Source organism: Rutidosis leptorrhynchoides, chromosome 3, assembly GCF_046630445.1.
Source record: "Rutidosis leptorrhynchoides isolate AG116_Rl617_1_P2 chromosome 3, CSIRO_AGI_Rlap_v1, whole genome shotgun sequence".
Taxonomy (NCBI): domain Eukaryota; kingdom Viridiplantae; phylum Streptophyta; class Magnoliopsida; order Asterales; family Asteraceae; genus Rutidosis; species Rutidosis leptorrhynchoides.
The window spans coordinates 614930219-614952424 of record NC_092335.1 but is presented as its reverse complement, the minus strand read 5'-3'; the positions used below and the strand labels follow the sequence as shown (position 1 = coordinate 614952424).

Here is a 22206-nt window from a genome sequence, read left to right as displayed (position 1 = left end):
TTGTGACTGTTTTGACCCAAAGTGACCTAATGGTGATTGTTTTGACCCAAACTGACCTATTGATGACTGTTTGACCCAATGTGACCTAATAGTGACTGTTTTGACCCAAAGTGACCTAATTGTAACTGTTTTGACCCAAAGTGACCTAATGGCGACTGTTTTGACCCAAACTGACCTATTGATGACTGTTTTGACCCAATGTGACCTAATAGTGACTGTTTTGACCTAAAGTGACCTAATAGTGACTGTTTTGAACCAAAGTGACCTAATGGTGACTGTTTTGACCCAAACTGACCTAATGGTGACTGTTTTGACCCAATGTGACCTAATAGTGACTGTTTTGACCCAGAGTGACCAAATAATAACTATTTTGACCTGATGGTGAATGGTAAAACCCTAATGGTGACTGTTTTGACCAACAGTGACTATTTTGACCCAAATTTACCAAGTTGCTACAGATTCACAATAGTAGCATTTTAATATAATATCATCTAATGGAACATTACAACAACAGATAAACAAGAAACACTAATTGAAAATTCAAATGACATAATTCAAATTACAAGTTCAAATGACATAATTCAAATTACAAGTTCAAATGATAGATTCTCCATAACAGAATCAAATGACAGGTTCCATGTAACAATAAAATTCAAAAGTACCATAATAATTTTAAAAACAACAAGAAACAAACTACTAGTCCATTGATTTCCTCTTTGATCCACTAGCTTGATCTGCCTTGACACCACCATTGGGGCAACCCCTCCTATTATGGCCAAAACCCTTACAAATTCCACACTGAATAACCTGACCTTTTTTTGATAATTTATCCCCCTTAACTATCTCATCCTTCTCATGCAGTCCTTTCCTTCTATTCTTCTTGGGTCTCCCAGCAGTAGCCCTTTTTAAAGGTGGAAGTATTGGTATCTTAACACTTGACTTAGGCCACATACTCCTTCCATTGATAGGAAAAATAGCATACTGGTAAGTCTCAAACCATCTTTTTAGGTGATGAACTTGGTGAACCCAAGCCTCTGGCCTTGGAACTTTAGGATCATTTTCTCTCATATTCCAAATACAAGCAATAGCATGTTTGCAAGGCATACCATTTAGTTTCCATTTTCTACAAGCACATGTTCGTTGACCCATGTCAACTACCATTTGATCATTATGTGGGCCATTAACTTGGAACATCCTACTACCATTATATATCATAGTATACTTGCTTGCTTCTTTTTTGATCACTTCAAACACTTTAGTTGCTTTAGGAGTTAATAGTCCCTCTGACTTCATTATCTTATTCTTAACTGTATCAATTCTTTTCATTAAGTAAGACCTAATGAACTCCAAGCAAGTTATAATAGACTTATCCCTCCCATCAACTATCCACCTATTAAAAAATTCACACATGTTGCTCAACAATACATCAGAAACTTCTCTACCTGTAAAATGGTTCAGATTTAAGTAATATTTATACTTTGAAAATTGATCATAAACATTAAGAGTGTTAGTTATACCTGTAAAATGACTTCTGGACCATTGGTGTGGTGAAATATCAGCTAAATACTTCCAAGCTTTAGCATCAAAACCTTTAAGATCAAGCATATACTTTTCAAAATGGGGCACTGTTGTAGCAGTAGCACACTTCCAAAGGTGTTGTTTGTATGCAAGTCCTCTAAAATTCTTAATTTTCATGTTTTCATGCAGATGTCTCAAACAATACCTATGTTCTGCACATGGGAACATCCTCTCCACAGCATGTATTAGTCCCTAACAAAGTACATGAAACACATTTAATTTAATTTAATAACTTTATTATATTAAAACAAAAAATAACAAAAAATAAATAAATAAATAATACCTTCTGTCTGTCACTAACGAAAGTGAAGTTGGACATGGCGGTTAAATTCAAATCATCACGCAAACATTCTAAAAACTAACTCCACGAGTTATAGCTTTCACCCTCTACTATAGCATATACCAAAGGGTAAATACCATTGTTAGAATCCACTCCAACAGCACCTAAAATTTGTCCAGTTGTTGGTTCTTTCATGAATGCCCCATCTAAACCTAGTAAATCTCTAGATAATGTTCTAAATCCTTCTTTTAATGGCCCTAAACACACATAACATCTCATAAAAATCCTTGTGGGTGCATCTTCAGCACATGGTTCATTTAACACCTTCACAGTACTACCAGGATTGCTTCTTCTAAGTTCTTCTAAATGATCCCTCAAGTCAGCATATTGTTTTGCATAATCACCTTGTACAGCTTTCTTAACAGCTTTTAGAGCCCTGTAAGCCTTAAATTTTGAAATATCCATCTCATATTCTTGCTCATACTGTGCTTTGATTGCCGCTGTTGGAATTTTTGAATTTGTTGAAATCTGGTTAACTAATTTAGTTGCAAGGAATTCATAAGTGCACTGTTGACATTCCTTGATTGATGGCACTTATGTACTGGTTTATAGGTTTTAACTTTCCAAGTCTCAGAGTTAACAGGTTTTGAAACATATAGATTCCATTCACACTCAACATTCAACTTCCTCCATGTTTTCTTTTTAACATTAATACTTTGATCAACCTTATCAATAACCTTTTTACCCTCATCAATAACTTTTTTACCCTTATTAACATCCACTTTTTTTGAACACTCTCCTTTCTTTAGAACCTCTTCTTCATCACCATATCCTTTCTCTAGAACCTTTTCTGTGATGACCCGAAAATTTTTGACTTATTTAAACCAATTCTCTATACGATTTATTATTTTAACACATTAAACAAAGTCTGTTAGATTGAGTCTCAAAATTTTAGAACTGTTTCATATATACAATTACCTTTGATTACTCTCGACGATTCATGAACAATTATATGTATGTATATATATATATATATATATATATATATATATATATATATATATATATATATATATATATATATATATACAAGTAAAAACGACTTTCCTACAGTAAAACACTATTTGCTACAGTAAAAATTACTTTGCTACAGTAAAACACTATTTGCTACAGTGAAACCATATTTTGCTACAGTGCTACAGTGAAAACGACTTTACTACAGTGATTTGCTATAGTAAACACTATTTGCTACAGTAAAATACTATTTGCTACAGTGAACACTATTTGCTACAGTAAAAATACTATTTGATGTCGACGAACTAGAAAACAAAGCTGTCCAGCCTAGCCATGCGATCGCATGGCAAAAGCACTCAAAACTCATGCGATCGCATGAGGACCAAAATCAGAAAATGTGCCTATAAAAGCCAGCCTTGTTCTGCCGAATTAGGTACTCAGAATTCAATATCACTCTTTCTTTCTATATTTATTTTATAATTATAAATTTAAATTAAGTTTAATAATAATAAGGTATATACGAGGGTGTTTTTAATTCGGGTTTCAAACCGTTTTAAAATAAGGAAATATTGGGTATTGTTCGGAGTATTGTTCGTGAATCCAAGACCAACCATACAGTCATCCACTATCTTTACGTCTACGTAATTTGCCTACAATATTGAACCTCAATATTGAACAGTGAGTTTATAGTCTCCCTTTTTAAATACTTTAAATATTTTTGGGCTGAGAATACATGCAATTTATTTTAAACGCAATAAGACACAAGTACATACTAAATTCTACACTGAGTTAAACCGAAAATCCCTTAGCTTTGGTAACTAGTAGCTGCCAGTACATAGGATATGGACTGGTGGGCGCGAATAATTGTATATGGATCCATAGGGCTTGACATCCCCGTCCGAGCTAGAGCGCTAGCCTTTTAACGGACATATGTTATTTGAGTTTAAGACACGTTGGTTTGCGTGTATTAAAACGAATGGGGTAATTATCACTATAGCGTTAAGTTTAGTTACCAGGGTGCTCTGTTATGTAGAATCTATTGATAAACTTTTGATGAAATCTTGTGGTCTATCTTTATATATGTTTATGACTCGAGCAATTAAACATATAACTCACCAACATTTGTGTTGACTTTTTAGCATGTTTTATTCTCAGGTCCTTAGAATGCTTCCGCTGTGATGTGCTTGTTGCCTGCATGGAGTCTCTCATGCTTTGTACAAAGTTTATTGCATTCAAAATAAAACTGCGTTGTGTAATAAATAATTGGACTGTGATGTCAACCTGTAAATTAAAGACTTATGTATTTCGGGGTTTTGCTTATACCTAAGCACTCACCCACATGTTTATAACTTTCTATGTTTAGAAAGTCACTTATTTTAATGAATGCAATATTTTATCAAAACGTATCATATAGAGGTCAAAACCTCATTGTAGAATCAATGATTAACGTGCCGCGTCAATAGCGATTTTGACGGGTCGTTACATCTTCTTCGTCACATTCTCCTTGACACACAACTTGTAATCTGTCCTTCTCATTTTTTTTTAAATACAAGCTGCCTTCTTGTTTCCACTGCATGCATTCTCACTAATTCTTTAACTTCATCTTTGGTACCAAACTCTTGCCCAGGATAAAAATAAGTACTACCAACATTTTCATCTTCTTTCTGTTGCAATCTTGCTTCATTAATCTTTTTCTTTCTTATTTTTTCATCAACAAATACACCCTCATAATCACTGTCAAACTCATCATTGCTCAACTCTTCAACAATGACAATGGATTTATCACTTGAGGCAACTTCTGGAACTGATTGACTAGCATTACCCATGAACTCAACATCCTTATCTATAGAAAAGTGAAATTCAGACATGTCTATATCAACATCTTCAAAATCATTATCCTCATCAACTAAGTAATCCTCATCATCACTATAATATTCAAGAACACCATCAATTGTTTTCTGTTTTTCTTTCAGCTGCCCTTTAGTTTCTTCAACAACACTAGGAATCTGAGTTGCTAAATCATCCAAACAACTAAATTGACTTGATCCAAGTACTTCTTCCTCATATTCAAAAAACATGCTTATCTCCTTATGAGTAACAACATAACTTCTCAGTACATTCACATCTTCATCATTGACAAAAGTATGTAATCCGTTGTCCATATCGGATTCAGGCAACAGAAAATAATATTTCAACCTCTTAGACAAATCATATCCTAACCACTCTAATTCTTCTTCATGGCTTTTCACATCAAATTCAAAGCTATCAACACCATCATATAAACTTATCTTACCATTCAAATACTCTATTTTTGGTGGTTTACTCAACACACCACCATGATGTAACTTTAATGTAAACTTTGAAGGACTCTCAGCTGTAACAAAAAAAATTCATATAAAAAACTAATAAGGATTATGGATTAAAAACTGTTGCAGTAGAATATTTATGGATTAGAGTGGTGTGTAAACATGGGAATACACTTGTTCAATATACACTTGATGGATCAACCGGCTGTTGTTAAGCTAGGTTTTTTTTTTTTTTTTTTCTGTTTGTTTTTTTTAAGCAACAATGGTTATGCAAGTCTTTAATCAAGTGTATAATGACACTTACATTATACACTTGTTTATGTTTATGCAAGTTTATAATGGTGTTTGCACATGGGCAGATTAAAACACGAGCAGATTAAAAAACATGAGCAAATTAAAACACCATCATAACTGTTACATTATAGATTAAAAACAGGAGCATATTAAAAACACTGTTACATTATAGATTAAAAACAGGAGCAGATTAAAAACACTGTTACATTTACACCATCATAACTGTTACATCATACAGTGTTACATTTATAGATTAAAAATAGATAATTAACCACCATACACCATTACATTTATAGAACTGGAAAAAAATTGATTAACACGTGAAGAAAAAAAAAAACTTACCATACAATTCCATCAATTTATCGATCCCATAGTCGAATCTGATCGAATAGAATGAATCAATTGGCATCTTTTGTGTGTTTGATCGTATTATTTTTAGGTTTTAGTTACAGTCGATTGTAGGAGAAAGTAGGGTTTACGTACATATGAAACAGAACATGTAAACCGCAAAACAATTTTTTGATATACAATGAAACGTGGACTGCAATACTGTGTGGACTATATTACCCTCACAAGCTTATCACGTGACATAACATTAACGGGCCAGATCTAACAGAGTTTAGTGGTTGGGCCATTGGTGCTATATGTTGATAGTTCAAAGTCATCTGGGTCGGAAAAAAAAGATAACGGTTTATCATGCTTTTTGTTACAAAGTTGATGGGCAATTCGCGCAATTTTGTCTTTTTTCTAAAAGGAGAAAATAAGATACACGTACGACAATAGTAGTTTCTCTACAATTATTATTTCGATTCGAAGTACCTTATAAGTGCACGCATAAGTTCTCGGCCACTCGTAGAGATTGCAATGCCACATAGGTGCACGCATCTCATGAAATTACTCACAAATAAATCAACATTTTAACTGCCGTTATCTAATAGCCTTAAAATATTTTCTAGTCTTTTATACTATAAAAAAAAATAGTTCATGTACACCCAACTGTTAAGCTATTGTTTTTCACTACAACATGGCAATATGGCAGTTTGTTGGTAAAAGAGTCGCTAATTACTTTACGGTTTCTACTACTACTTTCCGATCCTTACGACCGTTAATTAACGGCGACTCGTCACCGGCAAATATTTTTGGATACCGACGTTTTGAATCGTCGAAAGCTGGGCAACAGTTGGATCTCGTTTCTAGCGATGATGACGAAGAACAAAACCAGGTAACACTAATTTTCTATCACCTATTTTTTTTTTTTCTTTCAAAAAATATATAAATTAAGTTGAAATGATCGAAAGATCGGTTGAGTTACTAGTGATGTATTACTCTAACTAATCTGGTTGGATATATATCTTATGATTTAGTTGAACGTTCATATTGTAACATCTATTAAGCCTAATCTTAGCAACATTGGTACAAATCAAATCAAACAAACACGAAAATATTTAAGTGCTACATTATTTGGAAACATAGGAACTTAAAGATTTTTTCCGGAAAAATATGGAACCCCGCTGTGATAATCTCCGAGATCCAATCTCAAAGCTTTAGCTGGATCTCAAATCGCTCACGGAAGAAAACACCTATCGATTGGCATCAATGGCTACTCAACCCGTCATTTTACGTGTCACCTCCTTCAAACCGCATAGGCGTCGGTTAACATAACTTAATTCAAATCGGGATGGTTTCGTTATTCTATATAGCCTATGTGGGTTAGATTAAATGGGTTGGTTGTGTGTCAACTTTGTAGTCGCTTGATCGGCACGGTTGTCCCCTCCTTCCCCGCTTGTTGTTCTTTTACGCAAGTTCGTCCCTCGTAGTGTTATCTAGTCTACGTCTCCCCCGATCATAAGTTCAGATAATTATTCCATATTTTCTCAGCTGATCCGTTTCGTTTATAGCATTGTATAAAAGCATATAGGAACTTGTATTGTAATATTCCATATAATAATAATAATATTTTTGCTTTTCAAAAAAAAAAAAAAAAAAAAAAAAAAAAAAAAAAGTGCCAAAACCACCGAACAAAAAACATTTCCTGATAAATGTTTATTAAGAGCATTAATTTACATGTAGACGATGGTGTCCGATAATTGTGCCACGTTGAGTATTATGTCATGTGATACTCTCTGTTTGTATGTGAGAAATGCAAAAGTTAATTTTTCTCCTTTTTTTTTTTTTTTTTTTTTTTTTTTTTTTTTTACAAAAAAGTCAAGAAGTGTGCACTAAAGTTGAAGTTAAATTATTATGCAGAACTAATATTTAGTTTAATATATTATATATTTAGATTTAGATCTACATTAATTCATAAAGACGTTATAAAATAGATAAATGGATGAATATAATTGATTGATTTTACTTAGATGATGATGATGATGCATTGGTTGCAACAAAACGTCGTGTGAAAAATAAGTGTAAAATTGTCATATTATTAGTGAAAGTATTATAGTATTGATCATGTTTTTTCTTTTTTTCTTTTTTTTTTTTTTTTTAATTCTGAACAACACTTTGAAATTTCTAAAATACTAATCATGTAAATTTCATATTATTATATGTGAGTATATGTTAAATTATTTTATTTAATATATGTTACTCCGTATATATTATATATTTAATATTTAATGGAGTAATATAAAAAAAGTACTTTCCATGTGCTATATTATTAAGTAGGGACTCACGTAAGCTTGACTCGATGATAGAATAGGAATCGTAGACTAGATAAAGTTTGATTTCCTTCACTTATCTCCTAGCTCGCGTCAATAAATAGTAATCTACGGAGTAATATATATTTTTTTAATATTTTTGTTTTAAACTTATACTCCGTATTATAAAAGGTACCGTATTATAAAAGGTAGATGATGCTCACACACTCAATATTGATCCATACACACTTAATTGACTATTAAGTCATTACTTACACTAACAGGGGTTCAAGTCCCAAGATAAATTTAAGAACATAATTGTAAATTTTTTGGTAAAAAATGTGTATGGATCAAAAACTGGTATGTGAGCATCACATCTCATTATAAAATCCTAAATGTATGTGATTATGTAATATGTAATATAATACCATGTAATATATATATATATATATATATATATATATATATATATATATATATATATATATATATATATATATATATATATATATACTAGTTTTATGAGCCCGTGCGTTGCACGACATTTTTATAAATTAGTAGTCGATAATGTTAATATTTATAGTTATCAAATGTATAATATAATTACAATAAAAAAACTCTTATTACTGATAACATTTGTATCGAAAACATTAGTATTGAATACTAACACATACATTATGAGTCCGTCCGTTGAAACCAGTTTAACTTCAATTAACAAACCATCGATAAAACACCAAACACGAGACCCTAAAAAGTTGTCTTAAAATCGACCGTTAAGAATAATATCTCATGTACATCTCTTTTTTATCTATCAATTAATTTCATTATGTCCAAATCTCAAACGAATCAGAGTAGACATACATTTAAATATCTTTAAAGATTACCAAATAACTATTTTAACTTCAGTTGACAAACATGAGCCCGTTCGTTTATATAATAATATTCTACAAATATTATATTAATGTAATTTAATTAAATATAAGAAAATATATATTAAATTAATATATGGAAATAATTGATTGAGTGACACAAGACAAGAATAAAGGAGGAGTTGACACGTGACAAGAATTAATGAAAAATTGACACGTAGGATTATTGTCATCACGCGCTTATATATATATATATATATATATATATATATATATATATATATATATATATATATATTAGAGGGATCAAATGAGAACTTTTTTTGTGTGAGAACCTTGAGAACTAAAAAATAACTGAAATTCGAGCAAAAAAGGGGAATTCTAGCAAAAAAAGGGAAATTCGAGCAAAAATGGGACACGGGCGAACAAAAAAAGCAATTCGAGCAAAAAATGGGACAATGGCGAACAAAAAAAGTGATATTCGAACAAAAAAAAAGGCGGGCGAACAATTTTGTGTTCTACATTTTTGATAGTCGAACAAAAAAATGTAGAACACACGGGTAGTCGAACAAAAATGCTGATATTCGAACAAAAATGTGTTCTACTTTTTGAAATTCGAAAAAAAAAAAAAATTTTTTTTTGCTCGACTATGAAATTTTTTTGTTTGTCCGTATTTTTGATTTTTGCTCGAATTTCTTTTTTTTTGCTCGTCTTTTGCTCGAATTTCAGTGTATTTGGAGTGTTTTTAGAGTTCCTAGAATTCTCACACTAAAAAAAATTTCACTGAATTCTCTCCCTATGTATATATATATATATATATATATATATATATATATTACTGTATGTATTTTGCTGTGTATTAAAAATAATAATAAAGCTTAATACATAATTAATAATTAATACTGAAGATTGATAATGTCGTTTACAATCCTCTCAAAATGGCTAAATCACATACGCCAATAAAAATTAACTCATCAAATTGTATTTGTGATATTTAACATCCAAAAAAAATTGTAAAATAAAATGCGTTCCAAACAGAAAGATCAAAAGTATAAGTTTTACAATCACGAGGTAGGAAACCCTAGTATTGCGACAGGGTAATATTTTTTATAAATAGTTAAAATACGATTCATATCCAAAAATGATTTAAAAAAAATATATATAATTGATAGTTGTTAAAAGTTGTCTTTTTTCACAAAAAAAGAAAAAGAAAAAAAAGAACGATATATCATATTCGTATAAAAAGTTTTATAAAAGTCACTCCTTAAAATCAAACTTGTATTAGACTTCGATTGGCTTCAATGGCTCACCAATCCTCGGGCATGTAGCTTTGCATCCCATCATACAGGGGGTGGGCTGAGCTGGTTCGTAACTTTCGTGCTCAGGTGTTGGTTTTCGCGTGTCTAATACAAGCAATTTCATTTGTTAGATAAATGTTAGGAATAGATATATACATCCATTGGCGGATCCAATGTGTTAAGAGAGGGGGGGCCGGCGGATTTCGAAATTTTAGTGCAAATTTTTTTGATTTTTCGATTTTTCGATTTTGCCCCGGTGGAAAAAAATTTTTGCCCCAAACCCTTCATATTTTGCCCCAAAACCTCCATATTTTGCCAAAAACCTTCGTATTTTGCCCAAATACCTTCAAATTTTGCTCAAAAAAACTCTATATTTTGCCCCAAAACCTCTATATTTTGCAAAATAAAAATTCCCTACGTTTTAAAAAAGAATTCGCCCCTGGTGAAAATTTTTTCTGGATCCGCCACTGTGTACAGCTTATTCTATCTGTTATTCTGCTTGTAAGCTTATTCTATCTGTTATTCTGCTTGTAAGACTGTTGTAAATATGCCGAGTTGTACTCCTGTGTTTTAGTAATAGAGGTGTTTTGCTGCTTTAAAAAATAAAAATAAAAAATGGAGTAGGAGTTTATTTAATGATGATGTAGATAAAAGAAAAAGGAAATAATAATTTTAATAATATAATATTTGTTCGAAGATTTTTTTGAAAATCCTAATAAAAGCTAAATCACATACGGAGTAATATTTTGTAATATGTTATACCAGGTTACCAGAAGTTGTAGCTGTATTTCATGTAAAAAAATGGACCTGAATTTATTTATAGGTGTATTTTATTTAAATGGAACTTACCTGCATAGAGGTTCAACATTCTATCTTAATCTTGATAGTTGATACCCACCAACTTTTAGGTGTACCAAATTTTGTACTTTCGTTTTGCAGTAAAATTTCGTATCCAAACTCCCCTTAAAGATAGATTACGTTTAAACTTATTAAATTTAATTATATAAACTAAATGGTTGAATTAATTCATAAATATTTTTTTATTAGTTACTCTATATTTAAATTTAATATAAGTATTTTTTTCTTTATAATTGGATATTGTACGTAAGTAATCTATCTATCTATCTCAAGGTTTAAAAAAACGGAAACGTGCCTCGAGGCGTTTCTCTTCTGTGAGGCGAGGCGTACGACTAGAGGCGAACCGAGGCGTACGTTCGAGGCGGAGTTAAAAAATACATAAAAAATTAACAGGGGCTGTTAATGTCATTTAATTAAAGGTTTAAGAGTTCATATCTAGTTTGTTCTTGGTATTGAAGTTTGGTAGAAGTTGAGGGGCTATTATTGTTATTTGATAAAAGAAAAAAATAAATAAATACAAGGTACTTAAAATATCTACCAGACAACAGTAATCTAGAAAGATTACTTGTTTCCTTCTTTTCTCTTTCTTTATTATTATACATATCATCATCATCATTATCATTATTATGATGATCTAAAAAGATCATTCTCCTTCTTTTCTCTTCCATTGATCGAGTACCAGACAAGTACCTCAAAGAATTCATTAAACTATGTCTGATTTTGGGATGCTTCAATAACCCATGCCTAACGAAATATTCTTCCAAGAACAAAAGCCCCAACTCCGGTCACCGAATTTTACAGGTTTCAATTTTTTTTTCTTCCTATCTTCTCTTCTATTTGATTTTCGTGTTCTCCTTCCTCATCTTTACTCGATTCCGGCAACATCTAAGTTTTCCGACACCGTTAAATGTTGTTTGACCGCCGTTGACCGGCTGTGAACATGAGGCCTACGTTTTTCACTTACCTGTGAGGCGTACCAAAATCGAACCGCCTCTCCCATTTGAGGCGTACGCTTTAATTGGCCTTTGAGGCGGACGTTTCAAAACGGAATATTCGAAAATAGCATTGAGGCGCGCCTCAAGGCGTACGGGGCGGCCGTTTTTTTAAACCATGATCTATCTATACATTATTATAAAGCGTGTGACAATAGTCTTACGTGTTAATTTCTCAATTAATCTGATTTAAATAATCCTACGTGTCATTTTCTCAATTAAACTGAATTAAATAATATGATTGTGTATCTATCTATTTATAATTTTATAATGATTATAATAGATTTATAACCCACTTACCTATTAATGAGGCGATTAGGATTATGTTAGGATATCAAATGCTCCGAAATGTTAAATAAATTTAGCAGCTTTTAGGAAACATGTCATAAGTATCCCAAATATTTTTACGATACATAAATTTCCATAAGCTTTTTGTGGGAAAAATCGAACGATTATAAACTCAATATAATGATTGTTAATAAATTTTGGTCAATATTTTCTTTATTTAAATTATTGATCTTAAATTTTTACCTTTTATATATCAAAAAATACATTAATGAATTTATCTATATATGATATATTCAAATGTTTATAGAAAACGGAACAAGATTACAATTAAATAAGTTTTTATTTTGGAATTCTTTGTTCATATTTATATCTAGAATAGAAATAGAATAGAATCCTATATCTAGAATAGAAATAGAATAAGAATCCGATCAGATTTAAGTTTCTATAGTAAATTGATTTAAACTATAGTTCATACATAACAATTATAGTATGATTTGAACACATGTTTTATATATATATACATAATTATAAATTATATGTCATACGGAAGTATTAACATTATTATGATTTTGTTTGTTGTATGATTTAAGTTTAATAAATACTGATTTTTGATTCGTCAATTGAATTTCAATTTTGAAACCGAATGTACGGGCTCTTTCACAGGCGCTTCCATAGAAGATATCATGTAACGATTCTAATTTTGTTACGTTTTCATTTCCTAATTATAGTCTACATTTGATCGAAAACATCTGTAATTGTCGTAAATACTAATTATTTTAAAAATAAATATTACAATTTCCGTCCAACGGACGGGCTCATAAAACTAGTTAAGTTATATACGATATGATTAAACATTTTTCCAACGTTTAACAATCTCCTTGATATAATTTAATTATTTATTAATGTGTTTTTTACCTTTTGTGAATCTTTTTTGTCTATATTTAACAACGGAATTCAATACAGAATGTACGAGTAGTAGTTACTTTAAGTTCTTCATGCTTGTAGCATCAGCCTTTTTAGCTTTTTTTTTTTGCAATATCTTAGGTTCACACTTGCATTTTACAATTTAAATTTTTAAAATATTCTTTTGTGATATTAATTCTTAGGGTTCACGTTTATACCAATTATTTTCCACATATATGAGATTGAGTTTTGTTGTTGTCTTGTTTGTACCAATTATACTATTTGACATGATGAATAAACTCTTGGCTTAACAATTGAGAACTTTGTAGGAAAGCTTGTGATTTGATTTTAAATAAATCAAACTTAAGTAAAACAAAACTGCATTTGAATTGTGGATAGAAACAGACTGGGTGACAAGAAGGAGAATTTGAAAGATGTAGATTTCAAGGTTGTGATTGCGGATAGTGAGAGCGTACATGGAAATGAGAAGTTGTGTACGTGAATTTCATAGCGCTATCTGGATGGGTCATTGTACTAGAGTAAAGCGAAAAGTTGAATGATATAGATTTTAAGGTTGTGACTGCGTTTTCTTGATGAATAGTCTACGGGGTCTTCTGTCAGGATTTTCTGATTACTGAAAAGGAAAATCAGAGATAAGGTGTGTTTGGGTGACGAGCTTATGAGAGCTTATGGGAGCTTATAGGAGTTTGAGCTTATGATTTTAATAAGCTACAAGTCATATGCTTTGTTTGGTTGACATTAAAAATAGAGCTTATTAATTTCATAAGCTCTTAAAAAATAAGCTACTTATAGTAGCTTATGAAAAAAAGTAGAGCTTATGAATTGAAAAATAAGCTCCAGCTAGTTTACCAAACACTTATAAAAAATAATAAGCTCCAGCTACCAGCTTCAAAAATAAGCTCCAGCTCTATCTCAAAAGCTTAAGCTCCAACTAGTTTCATCCAAACACACCCTATTACGTGTGATCCTTGACATGTCGATGGTAGGATCGGAGTGGCTAGAGCGATCACTACAAGAAAAAAGGACTTCAGTAACAAGGGTTATTCGTCACTAATAACACTAAATTGGTCATTAAGTCAAGTTAATGACCAAAATAGGTTGATCACTTCTCGTTACCATAGATCTGTCACAAAACATTATTATATACCAAAATAAACAAATTGGTCACTATAGACCATTTGTTTAGTCACTAATATCATTAATGACCAAAATTTTATAACGACTTTTTATGATAACTACAAAAGCATTATTAGTGGTCAAATAATAAGTTGTCACTAAAAGATCGTCACAAATGACCATGTTTCTTGCAGTGGATGAGTGAGGCGGTTCAGTCTCATGTTAGTATCATATACTTGAAGTCTCACACACTTCAATGTATCTTCTAGTGTAAGAAGATGATCTTCTGGTGTACGAAAATGGTGGTGCAGAAACCATGATGGCTCAAGCGAATAACTGAATTATTGCTCATCTGTGTTTTTGATGTCGAAAGACTTCCTTCTCCCATGGCGAAGCGGTGTGGAAGTTCGGCGTGACCCGGGTTGTTTATCTGGTGGTATCAAAAGGATTTTTAGTTAGCTTATCGAGAGTTGTTGTATGTGTTTGAGCATAGTTGGACGGTTGAGAGTTGGGTTCATTCAATATTCAAGTGGGAGATAGTTGAGATGTGAAGCTTGATCGAAGATACAAAAAGTAGTTGAACATAAGGCTCTCCTGTATTGGGAGATGTTTACCCGTATAGGATGTGTCTCTTTTTCAGGGAGATAATCTCCCATGGGAAGTTGTGCTACCAGTTTTGCTTGATAACCAAGTTTTAGGCAATGTGATTTTTGGAATGTTTTTGTTGTTGATTAGGAAACTAATTGGTAAAGCCAAAGGGTTTTATATTTTACTTATGTAATGTAAACCTAGCCTCCTGTAACTGTGTGCACGATAATTAATATGTAAAAACTTTGATTTGTGGTCATAGACTAAACTCATGTGATTGGAGCTAGGATATAACCACGTTAAATCCTTGTGTCACATATATTATTTATAATTTTATGCTTGTTCTGCTTGTTGTTGTTGTGGCTTTGTGATTGCGATTAATCACACCTCTTGTTTGAGGTCCATAATGTCTAACAATAGTTTCATTAAATTAGTTTAATTCCATCTTTGAACTTCTAGTCATAGACAGATCTTATTAACTCAATTTTCTAGGAGCATGTTTTGTAACATTTTATCATAGCTTTAACTACATATATGATGATCAAAACTATTAATTTAACCCAATGTTTGACAACGTATTTTTATTTTAATGGCTATGCCAATTAGTTTACTCATCAAAATCTTTAATTGCAACTGTTTCTGACTCAAACAGGGTGTCGATTTTCCTGGTGGTCGGGTTGGCTTCACTTCTGAAATGTCATTCCTTCACAAGTCATCGAAAAAGAGGGTGCAGTGTTATCGAGTCCTTGATGACAACGGCTATCCACTTTCATCTAGCCAATATCAACATGTACACATCTACACTCATAAAAACTTGTTACTTTTCATGTTGGTGATTTGTATGCCATCACAATTTAGCTTTACACCATCAATTACACTTTTTAAAGTGGTGTATCGCTCAAACGTGATGGTGTACAGATCACCACCCATTTTTTTTTCCCGCATGACCCCTCTATATTTACCATTATGTTTCTTGACATTTAGGTGAATAAGGAACTAGCAGTGAAGATGTACAGTGGCATGCTTAAACTGCAAACTATGGATACAATTTTGTATGAAGCACAAAGGCAAGGGAGAATATCTTTTTATCTTACTTCATATGGTGAAGAAGCTATCAGTTTAGCATCAGCTGCAGCCCTTAGCGGTGATGACTTGATTATGCCACAGGTACCATTTCTTTAGCTTAATTTAATCTTGATTCTTGAGGTTATATATTCAGGTTTTAATATTATATTAAATTTGAAAATGCAGTATCGAGAACCAGGAGTGTTGTTGTGGCGTGGTTTTACGTTACACGAATTTGTTAATCAATGCTTCGGAAACAGAAATGATTATGGGAAAGGCAGGCAAATGCCGATTCATTATGGATCCAAGAAACATAATTACTTCACTATATCATCACCTATTGCGTGAGTTATTGCTGATATACATTAACATGTTACCCTTTTAACAATCGCTTTTATATATTTATTACTTTGTATAATATGCAGAAAATAGCTATAGCTAATTTGTACGTTATTAATCATTATTTTCTTAGGACTCAGCTTCCTCAGGCTGTTGGTGCTGCTTACTCACTAAAAATGGATAATAAAGATGCATGTGTGGTAACCTATTTCGGGGACGGCAGTACAAGCGAGGTACAAAATTCTGTACATATTAATTTGTACCTTTCACATGTGGGATAGTACATATTTATATACTTATATTATATTGTTTCATGTTGGTGATGTTCTAAAAGTGTGTTTAATTCTTTAATAGGGAGACTTCCATGCTAGTCTAAATTTTGCAGCAGTTATGGAAGCCCCTGTTGTTTTTTTATGTCGCAACAACGGATGGGCGATTAGCACTCCTGTTACTGAACAATTTCGAAGTACTTCTTTTCACTCGACCTTTTTAGTGAATTTGGTATTGATAAGCTTAAGTAGTGGTGATAAATTGACCCATTTACTTATGAATGAGTCGATTCAGGTTGTTAATCTGTAATGTGTTAAATTGGACGGGTGAAAATTAAAGCTTTAAAGATAAGGCCAATGTGTTGAATGAGTTCAAAATCATTAAGAGTCTATTTTTAAAGCTTAAAACTTACTTCAAACCACATATTTTAGATTACTGCACACTGAATAAATACTAAGTTCAAAATATAATCTACAGTTTATAATCTTAGTTTTTGTTGTTGTGTTATATTGTTTAGATTAGTTAAACAGACATTTGAACTGTATGACATAAGGCGCTTACATATAGAATCTTATTCGTATCATCAATAACATTCCATCTAATCTTACACAATCATCTTTATATGTATGACATAAGGCGCTTACATATAGAGTAGGACATCACTCTACATCTGATGATTCAACAAAGTACCGGCCGATTGATGAAATTGAAAACTGGAAAACAGCTCGAAATCCTGTATCGATGTTCAGAAAATGGGTCCAGAGAAAAGGTTGGTGGAGTGATGAAGAAGAATCTGAATTTCGAGCCAACGTTAGAAAAGAGGTATTTTCTTTATACAGCTCAATTGATGTGTGTTGGGTGTTGCATAGCACAACACAACACAATACTCAAGTTTTAAACTTTTGTTTTCTGAACATAAATTTATCAACTATACTGAAAATTATTGTTATATTATTTTAACAAAAAGAATAATAAGTGAGGGTTACTTCGATGTAATGTCGATATTGCATCATCCACATCCACATCTAGACTACAACTGTAGCTCTCTGATACCATTTGTTTGGACCGCTTTAGCCCAACATAAAGTCCAACACAAAAGCCCACTCAGTTCTTAGTATTTTAAAACAAATTGGTGCTACAGGAAGTAACATATATCCGGACATTATTTTTGTTACTATTTTTAGTGGGATGCGGGTTTGCACTCAACAATAATTATAACTCAAATCAAACCGATTTGAGTTATAATTATGAATATTTGTTGATACTAAACATACTACTTATGTAGTTATGTTTAACTTTGAGATTTGATAAAAAGTTATCGCTGATATATGCATGATTTTAGGTATGGTGTATGTTTGTTCAACTACTTCATCGTTGTGTGATTAACTAATGCTGTTGTTGATTAGTCTCAGGGTGCACTAGTTATCGAGTAGCAATATGTGATTTGACGTTGGTACATACTTAATTTAACTTGGATAGAAACTGAAAACTATGTAATTATACAGTGGGCTACATTGCTGTAAATTACACCTGCATCGTCATGGCTCCTGGGGGATTGCCATACTTTGACCCTGAGTACGAAAGCTTAAGCATCAGAATAAATCCTCCAAGGTAAGAATGACTAAAATACCCTTGAAACTCAATATCAACCCATGATTATATGTTTATATTTCCATGGACATTCAATATTAGTGATGCTGTGATCATAATATTATTCAATTAGTATTGTTCTGCATGTATTAACATATTATATTTGATATTATGAATTATGAATTCGATAATTCTAAAACATTTCAAAGAATTGTGTTTCTTCTAATACCGCCTATACTTGCTCTACATTTGCAGGGTTAACGTGGATAACGATAGTTGTGGTGAGTGTACTTTAGTTAAGGTAATCACGTGACATATCTACATCTATTACGGAGTATATATTATAACGCGGATACCATATTTTCTAATAAGTAGTCATATTAAAAGAACACCAATCTTTAGTCACAATTGTGTGTCAATAGAATACCTTCTAATTTTTGTTTATCAATTTTTTTTTTTAATTTTTGTTAGGTTGACAGTGTAAATAAGCCTGGAATACTGCTCGAAGTCGTCCAAATTCTAGCAGACCTCGATCTCATTATTACTAAAGCATATATTTCCTCTGATGGTGGATGGTTCATGGACGGTATGTTTCTGCCATGTTTTTCTTGTCCAACTGTGTTTTTTTATTGATAGATGTTTTTCTATGTATATAAATGCTATATATATATCCTATAATATGGCTAGTTATTGTTTCCTTATATTCTTCTGCAGTGTTTCATGTAACGGACCAACAAGGAAATAAAATAACAGACAACCTTACAATCGAATACATAGAAAAGGTAAGTTTTTGCTTATGTTATTTCAGTAACATTTACAAATCTTTGAAATGAAATGATATATTAGATTCTATGCTTTAAAAACATATTTGACCCGTTTGAGATAAAAGGCAACCAAAACTGACCCATGTAGAATTAAACGAGTCAAATGGGTTGAAAGTCATCCATAATGTATATGTAACTAATGTGATTTGTCTTATTAGGCTCTGGGTCCAAAAGGCCGCACGGCGGATGAAAGTAAAACATGGCCTGCAAAACGGGTCGGAATCCACTCAATGGGGGACTACACAGCCATAGAGCTTGTTGGTAGGGACCGCCCTGGTCTATTATCAGAAATCTCTGCTGTAATTGCAAACCTCAAATTTAACTTTTCTGCCGCCGAAGTGTGGACCCACAACATGAAAATCGCATGTGTAGTTTATTTAAATGACGATTCTGCTTCTCATGCAATGAACGATCCAACCAGATTATCTGTTATGGAAGAACAACTCAAGAATATCCTTCGTGTGTGTGGAGATGATGATAAAATGGGTCATACTAATTTCTCAATGGGGTTGACTCACATTGATCGTCGATTGCACCAGATGTTGTTTGCTGAAATGGATTACGATGTCAAAGGGTTGACTAATGAGGCTGATTGTGTTGCATTTCTAGAGCTTAAAATTTCAATCGATCGGTGTTTAGAGAAGGGTTATTCGGTGGTTACTGTGAGGTGCAGAGATAGGCCAAAACTTATGTTTGATATTGTCTGCACACTTACAGACATGAAATATGTTGTTTTTCATGCTACGATATCATCTGATAGACCATATGCAACACAGGTATGCTTAATATGAACTACAATGATATGTTACCATTTGGATTTGGATAAGATATAAAAATGTATTAATTAATGAAACAAAATATTAAGTGAAATGGGTTGATGGTTTTTTTTTTTTTTTTTACGTGCAGGAGTATTATATACGTCATATTGATGGTTCCCCTGTTAATACTGACGGTGAGGAAGAAAGGGTCACCAAGTGTATTGAGGCTGCAATACTGCATAGAGTAAGCGAGGTAAGTAATAACAACATATTCAGTATTTTAGTTGACAGCAACCTGTTTGTAGAGGTGGTAAATTTGATTCTTTTACTATTAGGTCGATTTGGGTTATATGCATCAAAAAATACATTTTGGGCAACTTTCAAGTTTTGACCTATTTGGGATTTTAATTTGTATCTAAATTTTTTTAACCCATTTTGAAAACACACAACGGATTACTACCAATTACTATATGTCTAAGTTTCTTTATTATTTTGTGATCAAAGGGTCTTAGCCTAGAATTGTGTGCAAAAGACCGTGTAGGACTACTTTCAGAAGTGACCCGAGTGCTACGTGAAAACGGGCTTTCTGTGTCAAGAGCAGGCGTGACAACAGTCGGGGAACAAGCCGTCAACATTTTTTACGTAAGAGATGCTTCTGGAAATCCAGTAGACATGAAAACTATCGAAAGACTTAGAAAGGAAATTGGACAGTCGATGATGCTAAGTGTCAAAAAAGCCCCTTTGAGCTTAAAGGCACCCAAAGCAAGAACTAAAACCAGCTTTTCATTTGGAAGCTTATTCGAAAGGTTTTTGCCTTGAAACTTCGTGTGGATTATGTGTTTGATATATATATTGTACAGAAAATAAATAGAATAATTATTGGTGTACGATAGCTTATGAGCAGGCCAGTTTACTTTCACATGTAATCGTGTCTCCTTTTCCCTTTGTAAACGGTTTGATGCTTGATAAGCCACTTGTTAGTAATTAGTAAATAATACTGAGTTGTGCTTATGTTACGAAGGTTGTTTTAATAGTGATCTGTATCTGTATGTTTTGTTCTACCATAGGTCTGTTCGAGAGAGCGAGTCACAAGTCATGTAATACAGTAGCATTGTAAATACTTGCTATATCTACTCTCACCTCCTCCCTTACACTCTTAGTGTAACATCCTGTTATCTAGTAAGATATTGTTGTTGGTACTTTGTTTCCGATGGCCTGATTTCCTATTGTTGTTTGTCGGTTTTTTGAAATTTCGGGGTAAATTAATTTGTTTTTAGGTGGTATGTTGGCTATGGTGACTTTTTTGCTTTTGTGTGGTAAATTTATGGGTTTACGTGGTGTTTGGTCGATAATTTGAGTGGTGTTTGGTGATATTGGTGTTTTAATTGAAAACTGCGTTTGGCCTCGTCTTGGTGATATGCCTTTTACTCTAATTCCTTCACGATTTCCGTCCTATATCTAGCTGAAGCGCCACCCAATTCATGCAAAAGTTTCCTCGGTGTTTCCTTAGCACGCGGTCTTTACTCGGTGTTTCCTCGGAACGCGGTCTTTTAGCATGCTAAAGTTTACCTGCTGGATTCGTGTTCTTTATCAGGGGATCAATACATCCCCTGATCTTTTTTCTTTGGGGTGTTAGCCTAAGGCAAGCTCTTTAAACCATGGGGAAGGGAAGCTGTAGGAGTAGCACGTATCCTTTTGAGATCTCGTGCGAAGTTGACTAACCCGTTGCAGGTTCTATTTTGTCGCACTTATTTAAGTATTGATTGACTGTCGACTCAAGGTCTTATGCACTGGGTGTTCAACCTTTATTGTGTGCAAGTATTTGGTGGGGGAGGTGACTAAGGTTATTTAGGTTACTTGTAGTTCAGGGCTGGATTTCAATTAATCAGATTATCCCAAGTTATCTCTTTCAAATCTGTTTCGGCGATTAATTTTATGTTAGAGATTCTGGTTTCAAGACGAGCGAGGAGCAATTGTTTAACTGTATCAAAGGTTTGTTGTTAACGGGTTACTTGTAGCGAGGATGGTTAATATTTTGTTTTTTTAAGGGTGTTTGTGATGTAGAAACATTTTCGATTATTCGTAAGAAAAAGGCGGGCAATATTAGCTGTACATTAGTAGGCGAGATATATTATCCATATTTAGAATATGTCAACATATTAGATAGAATTATAAGAGATTTGTAATCCCTGAATATCAGGGAGCTAGTTAGGCATATCACGTACAAACTCGTGTATATATACGGGGTCGATCAATTCAATAGAGATACACAGAATTATAAACCTTATATGGTATCAGCAGCCTAACATACCTTTTCTC

General features: G+C 32.6%; 3 protein-coding genes across 3 annotated transcripts; 2 read left to right on the top strand and 1 right to left on the bottom strand.

Annotated features, from left to right (window-relative positions):
- Window positions 1-696: 696 nt before the first annotated feature.
- On the bottom strand, window positions 697-1897 carry LOC139902266 (uncharacterized). Its single transcript, XM_071884907.1, has 3 exons — window positions 1862-1897; window positions 1518-1770; window positions 697-1442 (listed from the first exon to the last, which is right to left on the bottom strand). Exons 1-3 carry the CDS (start codon window positions 1895-1897, stop codon window positions 697-699), a joined length of 1035 nt encoding a protein of 344 aa, XP_071741008.1.
- Window positions 1898-6347: 4450 nt separating this feature from the next.
- LOC139902954 (2-oxoisovalerate dehydrogenase subunit alpha 1, mitochondrial-like) lies at window positions 6348-17115 on the top strand. Its single transcript, XM_071885677.1, has 6 exons — window positions 6348-6694; window positions 15694-15831; window positions 16026-16208; window positions 16293-16450; window positions 16579-16678; window positions 16800-17115. Exons 1-6 carry the CDS (start codon window positions 6497-6499, stop codon window positions 17022-17024), a joined length of 1002 nt encoding a protein of 333 aa, XP_071741778.1. The 5' UTR covers window positions 6348-6496; the 3' UTR covers window positions 17025-17115.
- Window positions 17116-18002: 887 nt separating this feature from the next.
- On the top strand, window positions 18003-20904 carry LOC139902953 (ACT domain-containing protein ACR3-like). Its single transcript, XM_071885676.1, has 7 exons — window positions 18003-18326; window positions 18561-18606; window positions 18777-18891; window positions 19020-19087; window positions 19288-19905; window positions 20036-20140; window positions 20392-20904. Exons 1-7 carry the CDS (start codon window positions 18256-18258, stop codon window positions 20704-20706), a joined length of 1338 nt encoding a protein of 445 aa, XP_071741777.1. The 5' UTR covers window positions 18003-18255; the 3' UTR covers window positions 20707-20904.
- Window positions 20905-22206: the final 1302 nt, after the last annotated feature.

Bases quoted from the DNA above. Each gene is read 5' to 3' on its own strand.
- LOC139902953 (XM_071885676.1), top strand. From the start codon at position 18,256: ATGGCTCCTGGGGGATTGCCATACTTTGACCCTGAGTACGAAAGCTTA. The intron at 18,327-18,560 runs GTAAGAATGACT...CTACATTTGCAG, and splicing joins ATCAGAATAAATCCTCCAAG to GGTTAACGTGGATAACGATA. The intron at 19,088-19,287 runs GTAAGTTTTTGC...TTGTCTTATTAG, and splicing joins CAATCGAATACATAGAAAAG to GCTCTGGGTCCAAAAGGCCG.
- LOC139902266 (XM_071884907.1), bottom strand. From the start codon at position 1,897: ATGTCCAACTTCACTTTCGTTAGTGACAGACAGAAG. The intron at 1,771-1,861 runs GTATTATTTATT...GTACTTTGTTAG, and splicing joins TCGTTAGTGACAGACAGAAG to GGACTAATACATGCTGTGGA. The intron at 1,443-1,517 runs GTATAACTAACA...ACCATTTTACAG, and splicing joins GTCCAGAAGTCATTTTACAG to GTAGAGAAGTTTCTGATGTA.
- LOC139902954 (XM_071885677.1), top strand. From the start codon at position 6,497: ATGGCAATATGGCAGTTTGTTGGTAAAAGAGTCGCTAATTACTTTACG. The intron at 6,695-15,693 runs GTAACACTAATT...TGACTCAAACAG, and splicing joins ATGACGAAGAACAAAACCAG to GGTGTCGATTTTCCTGGTGG. The intron at 15,832-16,025 runs GTACACATCTAC...CTTGACATTTAG, and splicing joins CATCTAGCCAATATCAACAT to GTGAATAAGGAACTAGCAGT.